This window comes from Bufo gargarizans, chromosome 1, assembly GCF_014858855.1.
Source record: "Bufo gargarizans isolate SCDJY-AF-19 chromosome 1, ASM1485885v1, whole genome shotgun sequence".
Taxonomy (NCBI): Eukaryota; Metazoa; Chordata; class Amphibia; order Anura; family Bufonidae; genus Bufo; species Bufo gargarizans.
Genome location: NC_058080.1, coordinates 499,326,205 through 499,348,509, shown reverse-complemented (window position 1 = coordinate 499,348,509; position 22,305 = coordinate 499,326,205). Strand labels below are relative to the sequence as shown.

Genomic DNA, 22,305 nt, shown 5'->3' with positions numbered 1-22,305 from the left:
GCCTGCCTACATTCAGTGCACTCTCTGTGCTGTTCATAGTGCGCCCTGCGCTGATGAATGGCAGGAAAATTCTAAGGCATACTGGCACATCATAGCCTATTTCCAGGGTGTGGGTGCCCACAGAAAGGGCTCCGAGTGCCGCCTCTGGCACCCGTGCCATAGGTTCGCCATCACTGGGCTAGAGTGTAGCCCCACAGTATGGAGGAGAAGTATATGTCGTATAGCTTGTACTACCTAACCCCACAGTTATTAGTGGAGTGTCGGAGGACGTATTGTTACTACACTCTACAAAAATAGCAGCACTGATAGTATTGGTATTAATCTCAGGGCTACGATAGGACATGTAATAACAGATAGACACCTTGTCCACTATCCACAAACTGCCAGAACAGGGCTAAAAGGCCAGGGCAGTATATCTGTCCAAGGTATACTGCAGCTCACCATGGACAGAGCTAATTAGCTAGTTGTGACATGCTTCCTATCTAGTAAACTCCCTGCCTAAGTGCCCTCTCTCATCACTGCCCCCGCTCTACGTGTTTCCGTGGGGTGGTGAAGCCGCACTTTATCAGGAGCAGAGCAGATACCGAGGTAAGTGGTGGTCACATAATCGAATCGCCGCACAGAGGTGAAAAAGGTGTTGGGTAAAAGTGAGCTAGAGTTGAAGGAAAGACTGAAACAAGTCAGAAAGTTTAGTAATAACCCTGAGTACAATAGGAAGGAAATCAGCTTACAACAGACTATCGAAATATTCACTGCCCAACTGAAAGAAAAGAAACACTCCCTTTTCAATAGAGACATTAAGGATTTCAAGGAGGGAAGGATATTTGATTACAATTCTAAACAAACATCCCCACTTGAGATAGATACGGAGCTCTCTTCATCTGAGTGTAAAACGGATAGTAAATAAAACGTAGGAAGAGGCAGAGGGTCAACCGGAAATCAGAGGAGACCTATTAGTAGGAGGAGCCGTGGGAATCAAGGAAGAAGGGGTAGAAATAATAGAGGGACTTTTTTAAAGAGTTCCCCCCTAATCTCTCTGACAAAAAATAAGACCCACTTCTACAATGACAAATACAAGTGATGACCTGCAAATAGTGAACCTTAGTTCAAGGTCACTATCTGAGTCCGAGATACAATTACTCAAAAAGGGTTTGTCCTTCATTCCCTTATTCACCTTCAATCTATTTACGTGGGTCAAGGACTTATATCTTTTTTCACATAAATTGAAATGGAAAAACATTTTTATCGCCCACAATAGGAGGACCTGCCAGGAACTGGGAATAGAGGAGCAAGATCTCCCGGATGTACAACTCCTGGCGGATCTATATGACGAGGGTCATGTAGGTGACAGTCCATTTACAAAATTATGCTTGCCCTCTAAAAAACGTAGAAAACAATTGATACATTTGTGACAGTTGTCACTGAACAACTGTGTCTACTAGAATTGGCACAGAGAGGGGGGGATAATACGCAGCAATTTACTGCGAGAAGAGCAGGAGGCACTCAAACAATTAGAGCTAGATACAGAAATATTGTCATACAAATGGTATGAAGTAATGTGTCTTAACATTCTGTGTGATCACCATACATACAAAAAACTACCCTCTGACCCAACACCTATATACAAAAGGGAAATAAATGAGATTCTACTCCAGGCTCAAACAGAAAACCTCATTAGCAAGAGTAAACTTACTGTACGTTTCTAAACCCAGAACATCCTATACTGGCAACACTTTATACTTTGCCAAAATTAAATAAGGGGCTGATACCGTTGAAAGGGAGACCGATTGTGTCCAGGGTGGGAAGTCTTACATCCCACATCAGCACTTATGTAGATACAATCTTAAGACCATTTGTGGAGGGACTCCCTTCCTATGTGAAAGACACAATGGACATTCTGAAACAACTTGATGGGATCCACTGTGAGGAGGGCACCTGGCTGGCTAGCCTGGATGTTGAAGCCCTATATAGCTCCATTCCCTCACTACAAAGGCCGTTGGGCCATACGTTTTTTTCTTTCCAACAAAGAGGTGAGCACTACCAACGGCACAATGCTGTCATCATGGAGCTTATTATGTTCATTTTAACACATAATGTGTTTTTGTTCGCAGGCCAGATCTTCCACCAGCTCAGGGGTGTGGCAATGGGGAACCCATGTGCCCCGACTTATGCCAACCTCTTTTTGGGCTGATGGGAGAGTGAGGTCGTTTTCTCAGAAGATATGGAATGATTCACATCATCAATATTACTGTGGATTAGGTTTATCGATGATGTGTTTATTCTGTGGAAAGGGCAAGACACTGTTTTCTATCAATTTGTCGCAAAACTTAATAAGAATGAACCAGGGTTATTCTTCACATCTGCAATAGAGGCCAAAAATCTATCTTTCTTGGACCTCTCCATTACATTGGATACATCAGGTAAATTGTCAACCAATTTATTTAGAAAACCCACTGCCACGCATAAACTCTGAGATGGGACAGTGGCCATCCAACAGCCCTTAAGAGGGGTATTCCAAAAGGGCAGTATTTAAGAGCTTGAAGGAACTTCTCGGAGATAGCAGATTTTAGGGGGGCAGCCAGGGACTTACAGGCCCGCTTTAAGAGCTACAGTAAAAACTGTGTATCAACACGCAGTAAGCTGTAATCGCAAACAACTCCTGAGCCCCAAGGTCAGAAAGAATGAAGAAAACATATGCAGGATCATTGGCACGTTTCATAGTTCTCACCGTGAGATAAAATAAATTATTTCAGCATATTGGGTGATTTTAAAATCAGACACAGATATTGGGCCGTTACTTGACAGACAATCCCTCCATTACTTATCAAAGAAACCGTAACCTTAGAGACCATCTCCTACGCAGCCTGTAATGTCGCCCCCAAACCAACCGGCTCCTGGTTAAGAAATGAGGCCAAGAGGACGTTTCCCTGTGGAACACGTTCCTTTTGCAAATATATCAGGAAAGGAAAATACTTTAACAGCACTAGCACAGGGACAACATACAGTCTGAGATCCTTCATCAATTGCAAAACGGTAGGAGTTATTTATCTCCTAACCTGTGAATGTGGCAAACAGTATATCGGCAAGACAAAGCGCGAGTTTAGGAAAAGGTTTGGATAGTATCTCTCTGATATTAGAAATGAGACAGACATACCGATTGCACGTTATGTCAGTGAATGGACAAGGCGAGGTTGTGAAATTTCAGGGTATTGTACATGTTACAAGACCCACACGGCGAGGGGGGGGGGGGGATTTGGTGTGGATACTATTCTGTTACGGAAAGAGGCTCAGTGGATCTTCAGGATGCAGACTTTAAAACCACAGGGTTTGAATGATGCCATTTCTTATGCGTGTTTTATATGAATGTCTGTGGTGTGAGCCCTGATTACTGTCTTCCTGATGGGTCACACTGTACAAACCCTATAATGGAGACCTCTTACTGGTATGCCATCATTCTGCTCCCTTTTCTATGTGATACTGGTCCATACATTAGATGGCGGTATGTCCGCTTTCGTGAGCCATATTTATCCCTCAATGCCCTGTCAGTGTGTCTTTTCGGCCCAATCACAGATATTCATCCTGTTCCCATGAGTGCTCATGCCCTTATCCTTTATGCTCTGTCGATATATTTATATGATTTATATATATGGGCCTATATTCGCTGGCCCTCTATAATATGTTGCTACTCTATCCCCGTTTGTTACCAATGCACTATGAATATATATAATGTCTTCAGCTGGTATCCACTGAGTGTATTGTGTTGCAGTTTACAATCGCTGGTTTATTAGCCGCCTTTAGGTCCCACATATATTAAGTTACCAATATCAAATGAATGGCAACATTACTCAGCGGCGCTACATCTTACCTATGAGGACACCACGCAGCGGGAGAAGAGGTTAGACACACTTCCGCTACAATTGGCTGCCCTCAGAGACTGCACCTACTGAGGGGAGGAGTCTCAGCCATTTAGAACCGACGGTCAGGCGGCCAGCACAGCAGTCATAGCACCAATGCTGCCATGCTGCACACCACTCTCTGCAGTTATTCTATTATGTGATGACCACTTACCTCGCTATCTGCTCCTAATGAAAGTGCTGGTTCACCACTGCATGGAAATGCGTTCGAGCGGGGGCAGTGATGAGAGAGGGCACATAGGCAAGGAGTTTACAAGATAGGAAGTATGTCCCAACTAGCTAATTAGCTCTGTCCATAGTGTGCTGCAGTATACCTTGGACATATATACTCCTTTTAGCCCTGTTCTAGCAGTTTGTGGTTAGTGGACAAGGTGTCTGCCTGTTATTACATGTCCTATAGTAGCACTGAGGTTAATACCAATACTATCAGTGCTGCTATTTTTGTAGAGTGTAGTAACAATACGTCCTCCGACACTCCACTAATAACTGTTGGGTTAGGTAGTACAAGCTATACGATATATACTTCTCCCCCATACTGTGGGGCTACACTCTAGCCTGTTACACTGTCTACACTCGTTACATGAGTGCCAGTCTTTGATTCCTGTTTTTATCAATTAATGATATAATAAATATTTATTCTTTTATTTTTAACAGTTCCAATCAGGCAGTTTTGTAGTTGTATATTCAGGGACGTACACATATACTGTATATATTTGTTGAGGATATGTATTTCATTTCATACAGATATTTATCTATATGAACTATGACGTGTCCTGTACCACTGCTATGAATTTGTCTACAATTGTTATACACATATCTTTGGAAATTATATGAAATGATGTCCATTACCACTGCCGCTCACGAAGACACCAATGAAAAGTCCAGCTGAAGAAGAAAGAAAAACAGACAAACAATCTTTTTTGATTATATGAAAATGTGCTACAGTATATGTAGTATATCTGTTACATACTATAACTTGACAACCTCCACCTTCATCATAAGCTTTATGGTAAATCTCAGCAGCCTTTACTTACCCAGTAGAACGTCAATGTGCGTGTACATTCTGCTGTGGCAACCTGAGAAGAGGATTTTTGGTATAGAAGTTAAGAATGTAGATAACATTCATTCTGCTTATACTATATATAGGGTTTTTCTGCAGATGAACTGTTTTAAAGTACATTTAGAATATTAGAACATTGCCCCTAAAATAAGAATACAGAGAAATGTGTTTGCTCACTGTTGGTTTTCTCAGCCATACTAGGGTGACAACTAGTGTTGAGCGAATTGAAGTATCCGAAGTGGACTTTGATCCAAATTTCAGGGAAAATTCAATTTGCTACAAAGTCAAATTTCCTTGTGCTTCATGGTAACAAATATATTTTGTCGGAAATGGCGGTAAAAAAATATAATTATACTGACCTTATCCATTTGAGTGCAAAGAGGCCGCTGCAGCCATCTTGATTGAAGATCTCACGCGAAATCTCGTACGCGGTGACGTATGATGTCACCATGTCAGCCAGTGTAATGACATCATCATAGACCACGTGAGATCTTGCACGGAATCTTCAATCAAGATGGTTGTGGTGGCCTCTTTGTGCTCAAATGGATAAGGTGAGTATTATTTATAAAATACTTTTTACGATTAGCCCCTGAAAGCCCTAATTTTTATCTCAGATGCCGAGGGGTTCAATGACGGGGGAAGGGGGGGCAGTGAAATTGCCATTCCTCATCATTGCTCCCACTACTTACAAATAAATGCCCTTCGTTAAAAAGTAATTCGCCACAAAGCGAATTTGTTTGTCTAATTTGACGGAGCAGCTGAATCAAAGTTTTGTAAACTTTGCTTATATCTAGCGACAGCTAATATGGCCAGGGATGTAGATAACGGGGGTGCAGAAGTCGCTGTCAGACTCAGTCCATGATGCTTAAAGGCATCACAAGGTCTTCAAGGGGTATTCCCATCAAAGACAATCTTAGCGATTTGCCCCCATTGTCTAATACACAATACACTGAGAACGGAGCTGGAAAGGTGGTAGAGGGCACACTGCGCATGTGCAGCCGCGCTCCATTAATTTCTATGGAGTCGCCGAAAATAGCAGAGACAGCTATTTCCATCGGCTCCATACAAATAATGGAAGTGGTGGCTCCGCAAGTGCGGTGCGCTACCATTCACTTGTATGGGGAGGGCACTTCGTGGTGGCCGGGAAAACCCGGGGTCCCCCAGCCATCACTCTACCCGCTCCATTCTCGGCGTAGGTGGGTGTCCTAGAGGTGGAAGGAGCCTCAGATATCAGACAATGGGTGCATATCCTATTGTCTGTGAAGGGAATACCCCTTTAACGGTTTGAAGTTACCAAGACATATGCACTCTGTATGCCAGGGCATGGCACCTGTGGAAGTAATGTTTCTAAGGCTACATTCATATGCTGTGTGATGGCTGCTTTTGTAACAGCTGTCACACAGGCCATTTTTAGAACTAATTGAAAACAAAGGGGCTATTCACATTGCAGTAAAGAAATTGGACATGTCCTGTTTTTTGCAATTTTCACAGCTAGACAGACCTCACTTAAATCAATGCGACCATTTTTAACAGCCATTTAGAGTGCACCCATCTAACGACCATTAAAAACAGGTACACCAAAAGCCATTCAAGGGTAAAAAAATAAATAAATATTCACCTTATCCACTTGCAGATGCAGGGACACTCTCGCTCCTCACCAAAGGCTTTAGGATCTGATAATAGAAGTGTGGCGACATCACAGTTACATAGTTAAAAACCCTATCTGTAGTTCAATGAATACACTTTATTTACATAGAGGTAAAATAAAAAGATTAAAGAGGTAGGTCATCAATATCTTATTGGTGAAGGTTCAATTCTTGGCACCACTGATGATTGGGGGCGCTGCAGCCTCTTGGTTGTATACCCCAGCACACAGCTGTGCATTGCATAGAAACTTGCAATTGCAGCTCCATTCAATTTATTTGAATGGTACTGAGCTATTCAAAGTTCATGTGACCTTACGTGATGTCACATGTAGAGATGAGCGAAGTTAGCAAAGAAATTTTATTCATTCCGAATTAATTCCTAAGGGGTGCTGACTGGACGGTATTGGTTGGCACGCTGGCAGTGGAATAATAAAGGCTTCCATCTTATTGGTATTGAATTGCATTTACGGTTGATGTAGGAATAAGTAAATGTAGGAATACATAAATAAAACTGACGCAGCATAAGTCTCCCTGTACCGTCCCTGTACTCTCTGTCTCCAATATTCTTCTATTAATCATTTTGGGCAATACGTTCCCTAGCGCATGAGTTCTTCCCACGTCTCTCCCTATGCCCAGCTCACAGGACAATGGCGGAGACTGCGCAGGATGAGGGTTTTATACGGTTGTGTCATCACAGGGGATGGCTATCTGTGGATTGGCTGGCTGCATGTCATTATGGGGGACCCTGCATTCCCGGGCTTCTTATTTTCATTTTGTAACATGTGCAACTACCATTTTATAAAAAAAATTGATTAGTTACCAGGAAGCATGAGGAAATTTGGATTTGTTGCGAATCAAAGTTTTCCTAAACTTCGGACCGAATTCCGATTTGAATGTTTTGCTCAACACTAGTCACAGGCCAGGTGCCTCAACCACTTCCAACAATGGAACCACGCAGTGTCAAGAGTTGGACCCCCACAATCAACTATTGATGATTTATCTAATTCTAGAGCATATGACTTCAATATTTAATTCCAAAGCAACTCCTTTAAGACATGACAGAAGATAGCATAAAAGTAAGAAAAACAATCATACAATAATAAATATTACTAAATGCAGGGTAGAAGTAACATTTACTAACATGGCTCCAGTATGAGCCAAATACCTAAGATATGCAGACATGAGCACCAAAATGAATTAAAATATCATGTAAAATACATTACATAAAAGCAGAGATCAGAGATCAAATATGCTGAACTTACTATACCGGTCTCCTATTAAGACACTTGCATTGCACATTGTTATGAAGTAAAACCTATTTGATCAGTTTTCAAGATGTATTGTACATCAAACAAAATGCCAATTTATACAGCAAATTCTTATGCTGTCCTAATGTTAACTTCAGAGTATAAATCACTATTAAAAGAAGGTTATGATTTAAAATACCAGCTATACTAACCTGATAATTGTTTTCCTTAAGCACAGTATAAAAAGGTGAGAAGCTTTTACAAAAATGAGACAGAAATGGTCTCTTAGGTAAGTGTCTTCTCTACCATAAAGAGCCGCACACAGACATGTTTCGTTTCCTACTTTGGTTGTAATAAGAAAATAACCACAACGCCACATACTATTCAATTTGTTACTTTTTAGCTCAGATAAATGGAAGTGGGTTTGTGCATTTTGTGCTAACATTTTTGCACTTTGTTAGGCTACTTTCACACTAGCGTTCGGCTGTCCGCTCGTGAGCTCCGTTTGAAGGGGCTCACGAGCGGACCCGAACGCTTCCGTCCAGCCCTGATGCAGTCTGAATGGAGCGGATCCGCTCAGACTGCATCAGTCTGGCGGCGTTCAGCCTCCGCTCCGCTCGCCTCCGCACGGACAGGCGGACAGCTGAACGCTGCTTGCAGCGTTCGGGTGTCCGCCTGGCCGTGCGGAGGCGTGCGGATCCGTCCAGACTTACAATGTAAGTCAATGGGGACGGATCCGTTTGAAGATGGCACAATATGGCTCAATCTTCAGGCGGATCCGTCCCCCATTGACTTTACATTGAAAGTCTGGACGGATCCGTACGAGGCTATTTTCACACTTAGCTTTAATATGCTAAAATAATGCAGACGGATCCGTTCTGAACGGAGCCTCCGTCTGCATTATTATGATCGGATCCGTTCAGAACGGATCCGATCGAACGCTAGTGTGAAAGTAGCCTTAGTTAGAAACAGCATTTGTTTAACCTTTAATAACCAGGCCTGAATAGGCCTTAAAGACCAGACACTTTTTCATGATGTACTACTTGTAGTAGTTTAGTGGTACTGACTCCTAACTTTTTTACTTGTTGTACTTGTTGAACTACCAAAATAATTTTTGTAATTTTTTTTTACAGGACACCTAGCTCTTCTTATTAATATGCTTTTTGCTTTTTAGAATTTTTTCTTTTTGTTAGGTGGACAGGGGGTATACTTATATGTTTTTAATACACATTCGAAGACCTGTGCAGTCATATATATAGCTAAATATGCTTATTGGGCCTGTCAGTGTCCCTTTAAGGACCAGGCCATTTTTTTGCAAGTCTGACCAGTGTCACTTTAAGTGGTGATAACTTTAAAACGCTTTGATTTATCCAGGCCATTCTGAGACAGTTTTTTTCTCACATATTGTACTTCATGACATTGGTAAAATGAAGTTAAAAAAAAAACATTTTTATTTATAAAAAAATACCAAATTTACCAAAATTTGGGAAAAAATAGCAAATTTCCAAGTTTCAATTTCTCTACTTCTATAATACATACTATTACCTCCAAAAATAGTTATTACTTTACATTTCCCATATGTCTACTTCATGTTTGGATCATTTTGGGAATGACATTTTAATTTTTGGGGACGTTACAAGGCTTAGAAGTTTAGAAGCAAATCTTGAAATTTTTCATAAATTTTCAAAAACACAATTTTTAGGGACCAGTTCAAATATGACCCCATTCTAGAAACTACACCCCTAAAGGTATTCAAAACTGATTTTTACAAATGTCGTTAACCCTTTAGGTGTTCCACAAGTGTTAATGGCAAATGGAGATAACATTTCAGAATTTAGATTTTTTGTCAAATTTTCAATTTTAATCCATTTTTTTCCAGTAACAAAGCAAGGGTTAACAGCCAAACAAATGGCTATATTTATTGCCCCCAATTCTGTAGTTTGCAGAAACACCCCAAATGAGAACCACAGTTTTTTATCCAATTGTCAGTGGCTAAATTGAGATATAAATTTAGTACTCCATGGAAGTGTGATACATAATGCAGAGGCCAGGATGATCGGGGCACGTGTCACACTGAGTATTGGTGTCCTTCCGTATACCACTCCTGTGACACACTCTGAACCTTTTTTGGGTCCGTCCCTTCTTTCCAGTATGAGGGACTACACCTGGAAAGTGTTGGCCAGGGACGATCCGGACGCCTCCAGTTCCCGAGGTACTCCAGCCTGCTCTTTCCTGGTCAGAAAAGATCAGGTCCTTGAGGACTGCCTCATAGAACTGAATGAATGTTCCTGTGTTGCCAGCACTCCGGGACAGCACAAAGGAGTTGTAGAAGGCAATCTGCACCAGGTAGACCACAATTTTTTTGTACCATGCCCGGGTTTTGCGCATGGCGTTATATGGCTTGAGGACTTGATCAGATAGATCAACTCCTCCCATATACCAATTGTAGTCGACGATACAATTGGGCTTGAGGACCGTTGCCGCGGTACCTCGCACAGGGACAGGGGTGATGCCGTTACCATGAAATGTGGACAGTACAAGGACATCCCTCTTGTCCTTATATCTGACCAGCAACAGGTTTCCCCTGAGGATAGATACCTGGAGGGGGTGGGTAGGGAGGCCGCGTTGATTTTTCTGCACCGTCCCACAAGCGGACGTGGATCTGGCGGCGAGGGACTGGAACAAAGGGATACTACTGTAGTATAAAAGTTATCCACGTACAGGTGGTAACCCTTATCTAGCAGTGGGTGCATAAGGTCCCACACAAGTTTCCCGCTAACACCTAGAGTGGGGGGACATTCTGAGGGTTGAATATGGGAATCTCGCCCCTCGTACACACGAAACTTGTAAGTGTACCCTGAGGTACTCTCACAAAGTTTGTACAGCTTCTCGCCATGCCTCGCCCGCTTAGAGGGAACATACTGGCGGAAAAAGGAGTCTCCCCTTGAAAACAATGAGGGACTCATCAACCGCGACCTCCCTTCCAGGTACATAGGCCTGTACCAATTTGTGATTGATGACCGGCCTGATTTTGTACAGGCGGTCATAGGCAGGATCACCTTGGGGGGGACATGCTGCATTATCTGAATAATGCAGGCATTTCCGGATGGCCTCAAACCGGGAGCGGGTCATGGCCGTACTGTAAAGTGGGGTCTGGTAGACAACGTCCCCACTCCAGTAATGCCTGAAACTAGATTTCTTGACTAGGCCCATGTGCAGCACGAGGCCCCAAAACATCCTCATCTCGACTGCACTGACCAGAGTCAAGCCACCGGGCCTAGCCAAAAAGGAGCCCGGGTGTTGAGCAACGAACTGTTGGGTGTACAGGTTCGTTTGCTCCACCATCAGATTTACAAAGTGGTCACTGAAAAAAAGACTAAAATAGTCGTATTCAGTGAAGCACACTGTGGATATCTGGATTCCTGGTTGGCCTACACTCTGGGGTAAACCAGACAAGTTCACCGGCAGGGGGCTCCGGTGGATTTAACTGGTGGGCTGGAAAACTAGTATGAGCCCCAGAGCTGCTCGTATTAGGGTGGGCCACAGGGTCCTTAGCATGGCGGTCCCCTTGCTCCACCTGGTGGTGTCTCCTCCGCCTTGGGGGCTCATCATCATCGCTAGATGATGAGGAGGACGCGGATGACAAAAGGAAAGTGGGGTCATCCTCGTCCTCACTGGGACTCTTAGACTCGGAGGCAAGCTAGGTGTATGCCTCCTCGGCCGAGAACATCCGGCAGGCCATAGGGGAGTTTGGGTGTGTGTGGAAAACTTAATTTGGTGTGCGTGTATGTGGGGATATGGGTGTTCGCAAACACACCCTAAACCTAACAGACATAGACTAACTAAAAAAAGGGCAAAAAATTTGAAAAAAAATAAAATAAAAATTCAAAATCGTTGATCAACCGTCCGAAGTTGATCAGCGGAGGGGTGTGCCATGCGTTAACAGTGGCCGGATGCTAAGAGTGCCGGCCACAGTCAGCGTACGCACAAAAAAAAAAAAAAAAAAAAGATGCGGGGCAAGCTGCAGCACCTCTGGGGGTCTAGGGTCACACAGCTGTGCTTCGGACTCCAGACACCTGAATTAGGTGGTAATAGCCCTCCTCCTCCTGCGGGTTATTAGCACCAATGTGCCAGTAGGACTAGGATTTAGTCCAGACTGTTTTTGATGTAGCGGGTCAATATCTATCCTCGACTACATAAGTCCAGTCTGGTGCCTGAAATTCATGAAAGTGATGCACAGAATGTTTCCCGTTTTAACCAGTTACTAATAAATACTTTAATAGTTTTTTTAAATACGTTCTTCATGCAGTGTGATATGAATAATATGTAGTTAATGTACAACCCAGTATCTTTACCGTGTGAGACAACTACCCTAACCTTTCCCTAATTACCTGGGTGCTGGGGGTGCTGGGGCACAGATGGAGGTGCTGGATGAAGATCCTGCAGCTCTGCCGATCTGACGACGTGCAGCGCTCCTCTCCCCTCGGCTTCCCGGACACAAAAGGAGGAGAGGAGCTCTGCGGAAATTTGAACCTCCAGCTCGCCCAGCCGACCAATGAGAGCAATCCTGAGAGGTGATGTCACCATCACCTCACAGGATCGCAAGATCGTGATTACTGGTGTATTATCACACCACCGATCACCATCCTGTTTCGGGTTATCTGGTCCCCAGAGATCCGAGTAACCCGGAAACGCAGCAAACCGTAGGTTTGCGGTTTGCTGCAATCGCCGACATGGGGGGGTCACAGGACCCCCCGGTGCATTGAGCCAAGGTGCCTGCTTAATGATTTGAGCAGGCACCGGGCTCCGATTACTGCCCGACGGGCGGTGGTGATCGGAACTATACATGATGTACTGGTACGTCATGTGTCCTTAAGTACCGGGACAACATGCCGTACCGGTACGTCAAGTGTCCGGAACAGGTTAAATGAAATAGATTAACTACTGTATACCAGTGCGAAGTCGAGTCATTTTGCTAGTAAATTACAAAAATGAGCTCCCTATTTTGAGTCTCTCATTTTGATATATTGTCACCACCAGACATCTGAGAAGCTCTGACAGACGTTCTTCAGAATCTCCTCCTTGAGGTTCCTTTTGTTTTGCTTTCGTTTTCTCATCTCGTTAGCCTCTCTCAGCTGTCATGTAGTTGCACTGATTGCATCCCTTTAAATCCCTTCCCATACTGCATCACTTTGCGGTTTATACAACTTCCTGGAGTGTGTGCATGCTGGATGCTACTACTGATTCTTCTACAGATAAGTTTTGTTCATTCATTTGTGTTTTCCTGTTTGCTGGATCTCAGGTGACCCTGACTCCCTCCGTATCAAGTGTAGGGAGCCGGTGGTCGTGTCCCCTCACTATTATAGGGTGTTCAGGTGTTATACAGTCGAGGAACGAGGATATGCGATCATCTACCATTGAGATTTTTGCATAGGCTGAGCAGTTAGGGAGAGAGCCAGGTCTGTTGCAGGGCTCTCCCTTTGGTTCCTTAGTTTTGGATCCAGTCAGTCGGATCTTCATTTTGTGTCTTCTAGTTTTCTGTACACCTTCCGTGACATATATGTATAGTTTGGTATTCATAGGGCGAGTATGGCAGGGGTTCTGTTAACGCAGGCATTTTTTTCTTCTATTTGTATCGAATTACATTTTTTTAAATTCTTTTTTTAAATGTATTTTGGCACATAATATGTCCTCAAAGAGGTCACTAAAAGGGGTATTGTACACAGACAGAGCTGATCAGGGTCACGTGATTGCAAGTTCCAATACAGGAAGCAGCATGGCCACTTCTCTATTCACTGCATCGTGCTCATTGCACGCTATATGCAGAAGAAAGAGAAGGCAGAAGCAGTAATAAACCTGCTTCTGCTAGATTGCTGAATTTTTAATCCCACACTGTACATGTACAGTGCATGGAAATAAAGCCCAGCACCTAGCACCGTACATGTACTGCACTTGGTCATTGTCAGGTTATATGACTCCATGGAATGTACAAAATTTCATAGTATCCTCACATATTGTATTAATGCAAAATTTTAGAGCTGATGTATAGTTGAAGTAGTGGATGGCAGTCCTTCTTTCAGTATTACTTAAAGGGGTTGTTTCACTTCAGTGAGTGGCATTTATGGATTGCAGGATGGTCTGTAACCACGGAAATGATCAGTGCATAATGTGATGGGAAAATGAATCCTGCCAGCAAAGGAAGCAAAATGGATAATAACAATATATTAGTAAGTGCCTTGTATTAACTTTCTCTACATGATAAACGCCACTTACTGAAGTGAGACAACCCCTTTAATGGTAAGAAAGAAGAAATATTTTTATAGAGTATGTCATGTGCTTGAAGAGTAATCTTTAGAATTTATTTTTTTTAAATCAGTAGCACATACAATGATAATTTTTTTGCACTTATTAATACAGATAAAAGGTCTTTCTTCACTAATAAGATGTCCTTCCTCCTCCCCAAACTCTTTCAATAATTCCTCACTGTCAATTCCCTACTAGCATCCATCTTCAGAAAGGCAGAGGTAAAGACAGATTATCATCTCACTGGAATATCAGGTAACAGCTATTGCCCACAAAGGTTTATGGAGAGAGAAGGTTTCTGCTCCTAGTGGGGAGGGTGTTTGGGGGCAAGGCAGGCCAAGCAACGGCACAGATTTCCATTCCTAAGGGTCGCTCTGTTTAAAAATGATCCCCCTTAATGATTGGGAAGAGTGCAGATGAAGCTCTCTGCTATGCTGGCAGCCTGTGCTTGCCTCTGCCGGATCATAAAAAGAACTATGTGGCTGTTCAGTTACACCTGTTTAGTCCTCTCTATCCGCATACTGCACTTATTTGGTCAGTGCATTGAGGAAACAGGAAGCTGGAAATCAATACTCAGCTTCCATATATCGACTATGGACTCTAGCTAGAAGTCAGTGTAAGATAGGGGGCATGAGGATCAATCTGTTTGAGATTAGGAACATGGGGAGCAGTCTGTGTAAGAAAAGGGGCATGGTGAGCAGTCTGTATAATTTAGAGGGATATTGTGAGCATTCTATGTAATGGAGTGGGCATAGGGAGCAGTGTGTTATAGAGGGGATCAGTTGTGTAAAAGAAGGGTATACAGAAGACAACATAGCACTTGCCAAACATATAAACTGATGTGCCACATGACTATAGCACTCCACCCTAATCAAACAGGCAAGATTATAGTCAAACACAAATTCAGATGTAAGGCAACTGTCCAAAGATCTGTTTGGGGGACAAACACCACACCGCGCAGGAGTTGTGGACGGGCCTTGAACCACAGACCGATGATTGGTTGGTGCCAGTAAGCCTCAAGCCCGGCCTGTTGGTGTGCGATAATGTGCGAAATCTCGTAGCAGCTCTGGGACTAGCCGGTTTGACGCACATCCCTTGCCTGACGCATGTGATGAATTTGGTGGTGCAAAGGTTCCTAAAAAATTACCCCGATATGTCAGAGCTGCTGCATAAAGTGTGGGCCATCTGTGCACGCTTTCGGCATTCTCACCCTGCTGCTGCTCGCCTGTCAGCGCTGCAGCGTAACTTCAGCCTTCCCGCTCACCGCCTCATATGTGATGTGCCCACAAGGTGGAACTCCACCTTGTACATGCTGGCCAGACTGTGCGAGCAGCAGCAGGCAACAGTGAAGTTTCAGCTGCGGCACGCATGGGTGAGTCGCTCAGCGCAACAGCACCACTTCACCACCAATGACTGGGCCTCCATGCGAGACCGGTGTTCCTTGTTGCGCTGTTTCAAGTACTCCACCAACATGTCCAGTGCCGATAACTCCGTTCTCAGCGTTACTATCCCACTTCTATGACTCCTTGAACAAACGCTCCTGGCGATGATGGAAGAGGATGTGGCACAGGAGAAGGAGGAGGAAGAGGGATCATTTCATAGGGTTTCTGGCCAGTCATTCCCAAGTGGCTCCGATGGTGGGTTCCTGCACCCACAAACGCCAGGTACACAATTGTCCAGTCAGGGCACAGTTCTGGAGGATGACTAGGTGGAGGATGAGGAGGTGGAGGAGGAGGAACCGTGTTCACAGCAGGGTGGCACCCAAACCAGCTCATGGCCATCACTGGTGCGTGGATAGGGGAATACAGAGGACACAGACAATACACCTCCCACAGAGGACAGCTTTTCGTTGCCTCTGGGCAGCCTGGCACACATAACCGATTACATGCTGCAGTGTCTCCACATCGACTGCCGAGTTGCGCACATTCTAACTTGTGCTGATTACTGGGTGGCCACGCTGCTGGATCCCCGTTACAAGGACAACGTACCGTCCTTAATTCCGTCACTGGGGCGTGATCGTAAGATGCGCGAGTACAAGCGCATGCTGGTAGACGTGCTGCTGGTGGCATTCCCATCTGACAGCGGGGGCAAAGTGGAAGCACAAGGTGAAGGCAGAGGAGAAAGAGGTCACCAATGAAGCTGGGGCACAGCCATCACCTCATAAGGCAGGTTTAGCATGGCCGAAATGTGGAAAAGCTTTGTCAGCACACCACAACAACCAGCACCACCAGCTGATATGGAACGTCTTAGCAGGAGGCAGCATTTCAGCAACATGGTGGTTTTAATGAACGTGAGCTTGACCACATTGGATGTGGACAGGCAGCTGCGCTTGTCTGTGATGACAAGCGCAGTATGTGTGCACACGCCTACACATACTGAATGACGGGTCTGCCCCCTTCAACTGTGTGCACACGCCTACACATACTGAATGACGGGTCTGCCCCCTTCAACTTCTGGGTCTCTAAATTGGGCACATGGCCTGAGCTTGCCCTTTGCGCCTTGGAGGTGCTGGACTGACCTGCAGCCAGTGTATTATCTGAACGTGTGTTTAGCTCGGCAGGGGGCGTCATCACAGACAAGCGCAGCTGCCTGTCCACATCCAATGTGGTCAAGCTCACGTTCATTAAAATGAACTAGACATGGATCCCACAAGACTTGTCTCAACCTTGTGCAGAATAGACATGTATACCGGCCTTAACCAGCCATTGTTATATTACAGCGCAATTGCTCATTGTTGTATTTTGGGTATTTCCCACTCTTTTGGAGTGTAACCTTGTTAAAAAATATAAAAAATTAAAAACGAAAACGAGTGTTGGCTACCTCCTCCTCCTCCCCCGCCGCTTCCACCTACACCGCTATGTCCACCGCCTCTTTAAACTCCTACTCCATATGCACCTTGTCGGGTATATAAAGCAAATGCTTTCTATAAATATAAAGAGTTCAATCGAGAACCTGATTATTTTGTGCAATCAGTAAAACAGGGTACAATCGTCTATGCAAAAATATAAATGGTTTATTATACAATAGGTTAAAATACAAACAAAAATGAATCAACATAAATTTCAGTAATATACAATGATGTGCAGTACCCAGAATTCACCACTATATGATACCAACAAAACACTACTCAACCAACACAAGAATATGATGCAATACAGCTTTAAATCTGTGAGAGATATACAATCAATGGATTATGCGGAAAACTCAATCAAGAAGATGACAGGTACAAGCCCTTGCTCCGCCCAAGATGACCAATCTTTCAGATAATGGTAGTATTGCAACAAAACTTATAAATTATTGGCTTGATATCAAACTAAGGAATACAAAGATTCCCAACAAAGAGTTTCTCCAATATTGTCTCCTTTATTCAGTTATATGCATCTTAACTGAAATCAGAGAAAATACTGATGTAGCAACTAACGTTACACGTCCGCAAGTGAGCGGGTATCTGGCTAAGTATCAAGCCAATTAATTTAGATCAATACTACATAAAAACAAAATATACATTACCCAAGGGTCAAGTGATGTGCAGAGTCTTGGGGCAGCCAGCTCTCAAGAGTTTTTCCCGATAATCCAAATGATTCTCCAGAGATCTATCATCCAAATGTTTGTTTCTCATTTTTTTTTCTTTTCTCCTTCCTTTTTTTTTTTTTTTCTTTCTCGTAACTGGTTTCTTAACCCAAAACTTATCAGATGAACACGCACCCCGGGTTTGGAACTTTCCAATCATTGTTGGAGGGGTGTGTGCATTGATAAGGAGCATGGCGTCATAATACTACCCAGAATGCAATTTTGCTACTGATGTAGTATTAACCGCTTATATCTAGATGGCACTGTTGTATAAGCAATAAGCATCATACCATTAAGGGTTAACTCATACATGCCTGATATTTTCAATACTTCACACCTCTGACATCTGGGGCCTTGTCTCAGGGCTGAGGGACAAACTTTGATACATGAATATATACTTTGAGGAACATCTAGACCATTCTCACACTGTGGAATTCATGTTTAGATAGGAAAAACAACGAAGCCTCAGAATCTGCAGGTGCGGTTTATCTTCTAACTTTCTAAATGTATAATATATTGTTACAATAACACTAGTTTTTGAACAGTACAGTAATCTTCTCATGGACTTACTTTGGCCTACATGAAACTTCATACAAAACAGTGAATATAAATCAACATTGCTCTTAAAGGCAATGAATACCCATTATAACTACAATAAGTAAGTATAACTGTTTAAACTTATGAAAAAGCACAACAACCTCCACCTCATAAATAAAGTTAATTTTTATTTTTATTTGCACGTATTTTATTTTATGTCATTTCACTAATATGTCTGTTACATTTTCTGGTGAAATTCACTAATTTTTGGGTGTGATATAACACTGCTATTCCTAGTGGACAGGTAAAAAAAAAAATCATTAATTTGTCTGTTACATTTTCTGGTGAAATTCACAAATTTTGGGGTGTGATATACCACTGCTATACCAAGTAGACAGGTAAAAAAAGTCACTTATTTGTCTGTTACATTTTTGGATGAAATTAACCAATTTTTGGGTGTAATATACCACTGCTATACCTAGTAGACAGGTAAAAAGAAAAAATCACTAGATTGTCTGTTATATTCTCGGGTGAACTTCACAAATTTTTGGCTGTGATATACCCCTGCTATACCTAGTAGACAGGTAAAAACATTTCACTAATTTGTCTGTTACATTCTTGGATGACATTTGACCATTTCTGCCGTGATTAAACCCCTGCTCTGCATAGGTGATAGGGACATAAAATAAAAAAAATCTTCTGTTACATTGTCAGGTGAGATTTTACCAAATTTGCCGTATACAAACCCCTGCTCTGCATAGGCGACAGGGAATTAAATTTCAAAAATTCTTCTTTAATTGACGCGCGACACCTCCTTTAGTTGTAAGCTTCAGCTTCAATAATTTGTCCCACTTTTCTGCTCAATCAACATTTAATTTCATCCATTGACCTCCCTTGGATATGGTATCTCTTTCTAACGCTCCCTCTCCGACGTGGAACCCTGATTCACCAATAACCGTGATCAACATGGTAGGCTCAGAAAAGAACATCGAAAGTTGATAGAGAAGATATCCAATTGGATCGTGGACGTCACAGGGACGTGCAATTAGAAGTTATCTAGAGTCAACAAAGTGGCAGCAGGGCCTCTCCTTTCTAACGTTTCCAAATCCAAAATACCCCAGTGACATTCCCTATAATCTTTTTATTAATCATTCCAATAACAGGGCATCTTAAGAGTCCTGTATTGTTATTTATTGTCACTACCTCCCCGAGTCGGGAGTGGGTGATTGCCGTGCGCCCCCTCCTTTCCTTCGATTATTCCGTTCTAAAAGCTTCTCCCACATTTCCGCTCGAACACAATTCAATTTCATCCATTGATCTCCCTTGGCTGTGGTCTCTTTCTCACGCTCCCTCTCCGGGGTGGAACCCTGATTCGCCGCTAACCGTGATCAACATGGTAGGCGCAGAAAAGAACATCGAAAGTTGATAGAGCAGATATCCAAATTTATCGTGATACATCACTGGGCAGTATGTTTGCACATGCCTACATGAACTGACTGATGGGTCTGCCCCCTTCAACTTCTGGGTCTCCAATTTAGGCACATGGCTTTATCTTGCCCTTTATGCCTTGGAGGTGCTGGCCTGCCCTGCAGCCAGTGTATTGTCTGAATGTGTGTTTAGCACAACTGGAGGGTGTTATCACAGGTTATATTTCCCAAAGTTTTGGGGTGTACCCTAATTTAATATTTTTTTTAATTAAAAAACAAAAAAACAGTGTAGGCTACCTCCTCCTCCTCCACCGCTGCTTCCACCTACACCACCACATCCACTGCCTCCTCAACCTCTTACTCCAGGCATGCTCAACCTGTGGCCCTCCAGCTGTTGTAAAACTACAACTCGCACAATGCCCTGCTGTAGGCTGATAGCTGTAGGCTGTTCGGGCATGCTGGGAGTTGTAGCTTTGCAACAGCTGGAGGGCCGCAGGTTGAGCATGCCTGTGGACCTACTCCATATGGGCCTCGTCCTTCTTGATAAAAATTATAATTATTATTTTTTACATATTTTATGTTATTTAAAGTAATTTCCCTATCCACATTTGTTTGCAGAGCACTTGCCATGCTCTTAACCACATTTTGCTGCCATTTGGGGTCAATGGGGTTCGGGTCCGGGGTCAAGTTCGGGTCCCGAACTCAAACTTTTTTGTGATGTTCGGCCGAACCCGTCGAACCCGAACATCCAGCTGTCCGCTCAACTCTATTAATAAAGTATATCACAAAAAACTGTTATTAAGGCATTAAGGAAATGTTAAAAATGTATTTAGGGGAGCGTGGCCGGATGCCGGGAGCAGAGGACGCTTAGAGCCTGAGCTCCGTCTGTGGAACTCCACACAGCGGCTAAAAGCGATTAGAACCAAGCGATTTTTTCCATACTCACCTGTCCCAGGACGGACCTTGTTCCTGCAGCTCTGCTGATGATGACGAGAGGGAAGAAGAAGGGAGCGCAGCCTCAGAAAATGATGGCGTTCTTCCATCCAGCCCCTGGGTCGTCTCAAAATGGCGCAGATTCCCGCCACACAGAGGGAGAGCTCCGTGCCTCTCTTGCAGCGAAATCCGACCAGCGATCCTCAGGGACTCCTTCTTCAGCAGGCTCCAGTCCTTCAGCTCCACAGGAGCCTAAAAAACAAAAAAGGGTGAGTGAACAACATGCATATAATACTCCCCTTGATACTTACCCTGCTTCACCAGGCATTGATCCTGGACTTACTGTCACTACAATGCAGGACATGCTGACGGATCTAAAAAGATCTATTCATGGAGATTTTAAAGAGACAATCTCGATTATCCATGCAGATATAGTAGCTATAGGAGAAAGAACAGCACATTTAGAAGAAAAAATGGAGGAATTTGTTACGGCACATAACTCACTAGTGGATAATCACAACGTGGTTGAAGATGACATAGCAACCATTGAACTTAAAATTGCTGATCTGGAGGATCGCTCCAGAAGAAACAACATCAGATTCAGAAATATTCCTGAAAGCGTTATGGACTCTCAGCTGCAAGATTTATTTCGGATCTTATTGTGTCATACCTCCCAGATACCCCAGGGTCAGAGTTAATCATTGACCGGGTACACCGGGTTCCTAAGCCCAAAGCTCTCCCAGCCTCTGTTCCCAGGGACGTCCTTGCTAGGATCCATTTTTATCACCTAAAAGACTCCCTGATGAGAGAAGCTCAAAAAAAGAAGAAAGATATTCCTGACAGATTCAGTAATGTTCTCCTATTTACAGACCTCTCTCCAGCGACACTAAGCAGGAGACGTGAATTTCAAATCTACACCAAAGCGCTAAGGGATAACAATATCCCCTACAAATGGGGTTTCCCTGTTAAGCTAATTGTGAGATATCAAAACTCATCACATGTTCTAGTTTCTCCTCAGGAAGCCTCAGAAGCTTTTTCTAAATGGAACATTATTCTGTCACAAGAGGGCACCAAAGACAAAGACAAGGATAAAGCTAAGAACTCTTCTCCCAATAGACCCTCTGCTGATAAGAAACATCTCAACCTAACACCAGAATGGACAAGAGTAGGAAGAAATCCTCCATGACTCCAATCCGGGACAGTAAATATAGCTGCTTTTTCTTTCAGCTAATTGCTATGTTCTACAAATCATACGGGGTTCCACACCCTGTTGCTCTACGTCTCAGAACGCTTTTTCCACCTAAGTGTTCACTTTCCCTAATCCATTGTTTCCTTTACGCCTCTCATACTAAGTGATAGACATCACAGTTTTTGTGGTCACTGTTGGACCCTTATCATGTTATTGTTATTTATTATCTATGTTATTTTTTATATTTTAACTTATTATTTTACAAGGTTACATATAAGGGACCTACTCCTAACTCATCAAATATCTGAAAACAAAGTTATAATTCCATGGTCCCCTCAATCATCAAACGGTAACATTGGGGTACTTTGCTCTGTAATACTTGTTTTTTTTTTGCACAATCTCAGGGTACTAAATCTAGCAAGATTTCTCCATTTGAAGCTTTAAAATGGCTAGTAACGGTATAAAGATCCTTTCAGCAA

At 43.2% G+C, this 22,305-nt stretch overlaps 1 protein-coding gene across 3 annotated transcripts in view; it reads right to left on the bottom strand.

Annotated features, from left to right (window-relative positions):
- LOC122933256 overlaps window positions 1-21,113 on the bottom strand; it is a 74,118-nt gene extending 53,005 nt beyond the window's left edge. For 2 of the 3 annotated variants that reach the window (XM_044288134.1, XM_044288147.1), the window contains exons 1-4: window positions 20,651-21,113; window positions 6,593-6,647; window positions 4,949-4,990; window positions 4,764-4,799 (exon numbers count right to left, since the gene is read on the bottom strand). In XM_044288134.1, the coding sequence (XP_044144069.1) occupies window positions 4,764-4,799; window positions 4,949-4,976 (64 nt within the window). In that variant the 5' untranslated portion in view covers window positions 4,977-4,990; window positions 6,593-6,647; window positions 20,651-21,113. Of the gene's footprint in view, window positions 1-4,763; window positions 4,800-4,948; window positions 4,991-6,592; window positions 6,648-8,079; window positions 8,172-20,650 lie in introns of those variants that run through there. The other variant, XM_044288139.1, reaches the window with a different exon arrangement.
- Between the last annotated feature and the right edge of the window lie 1,192 nt (window positions 21,114-22,305).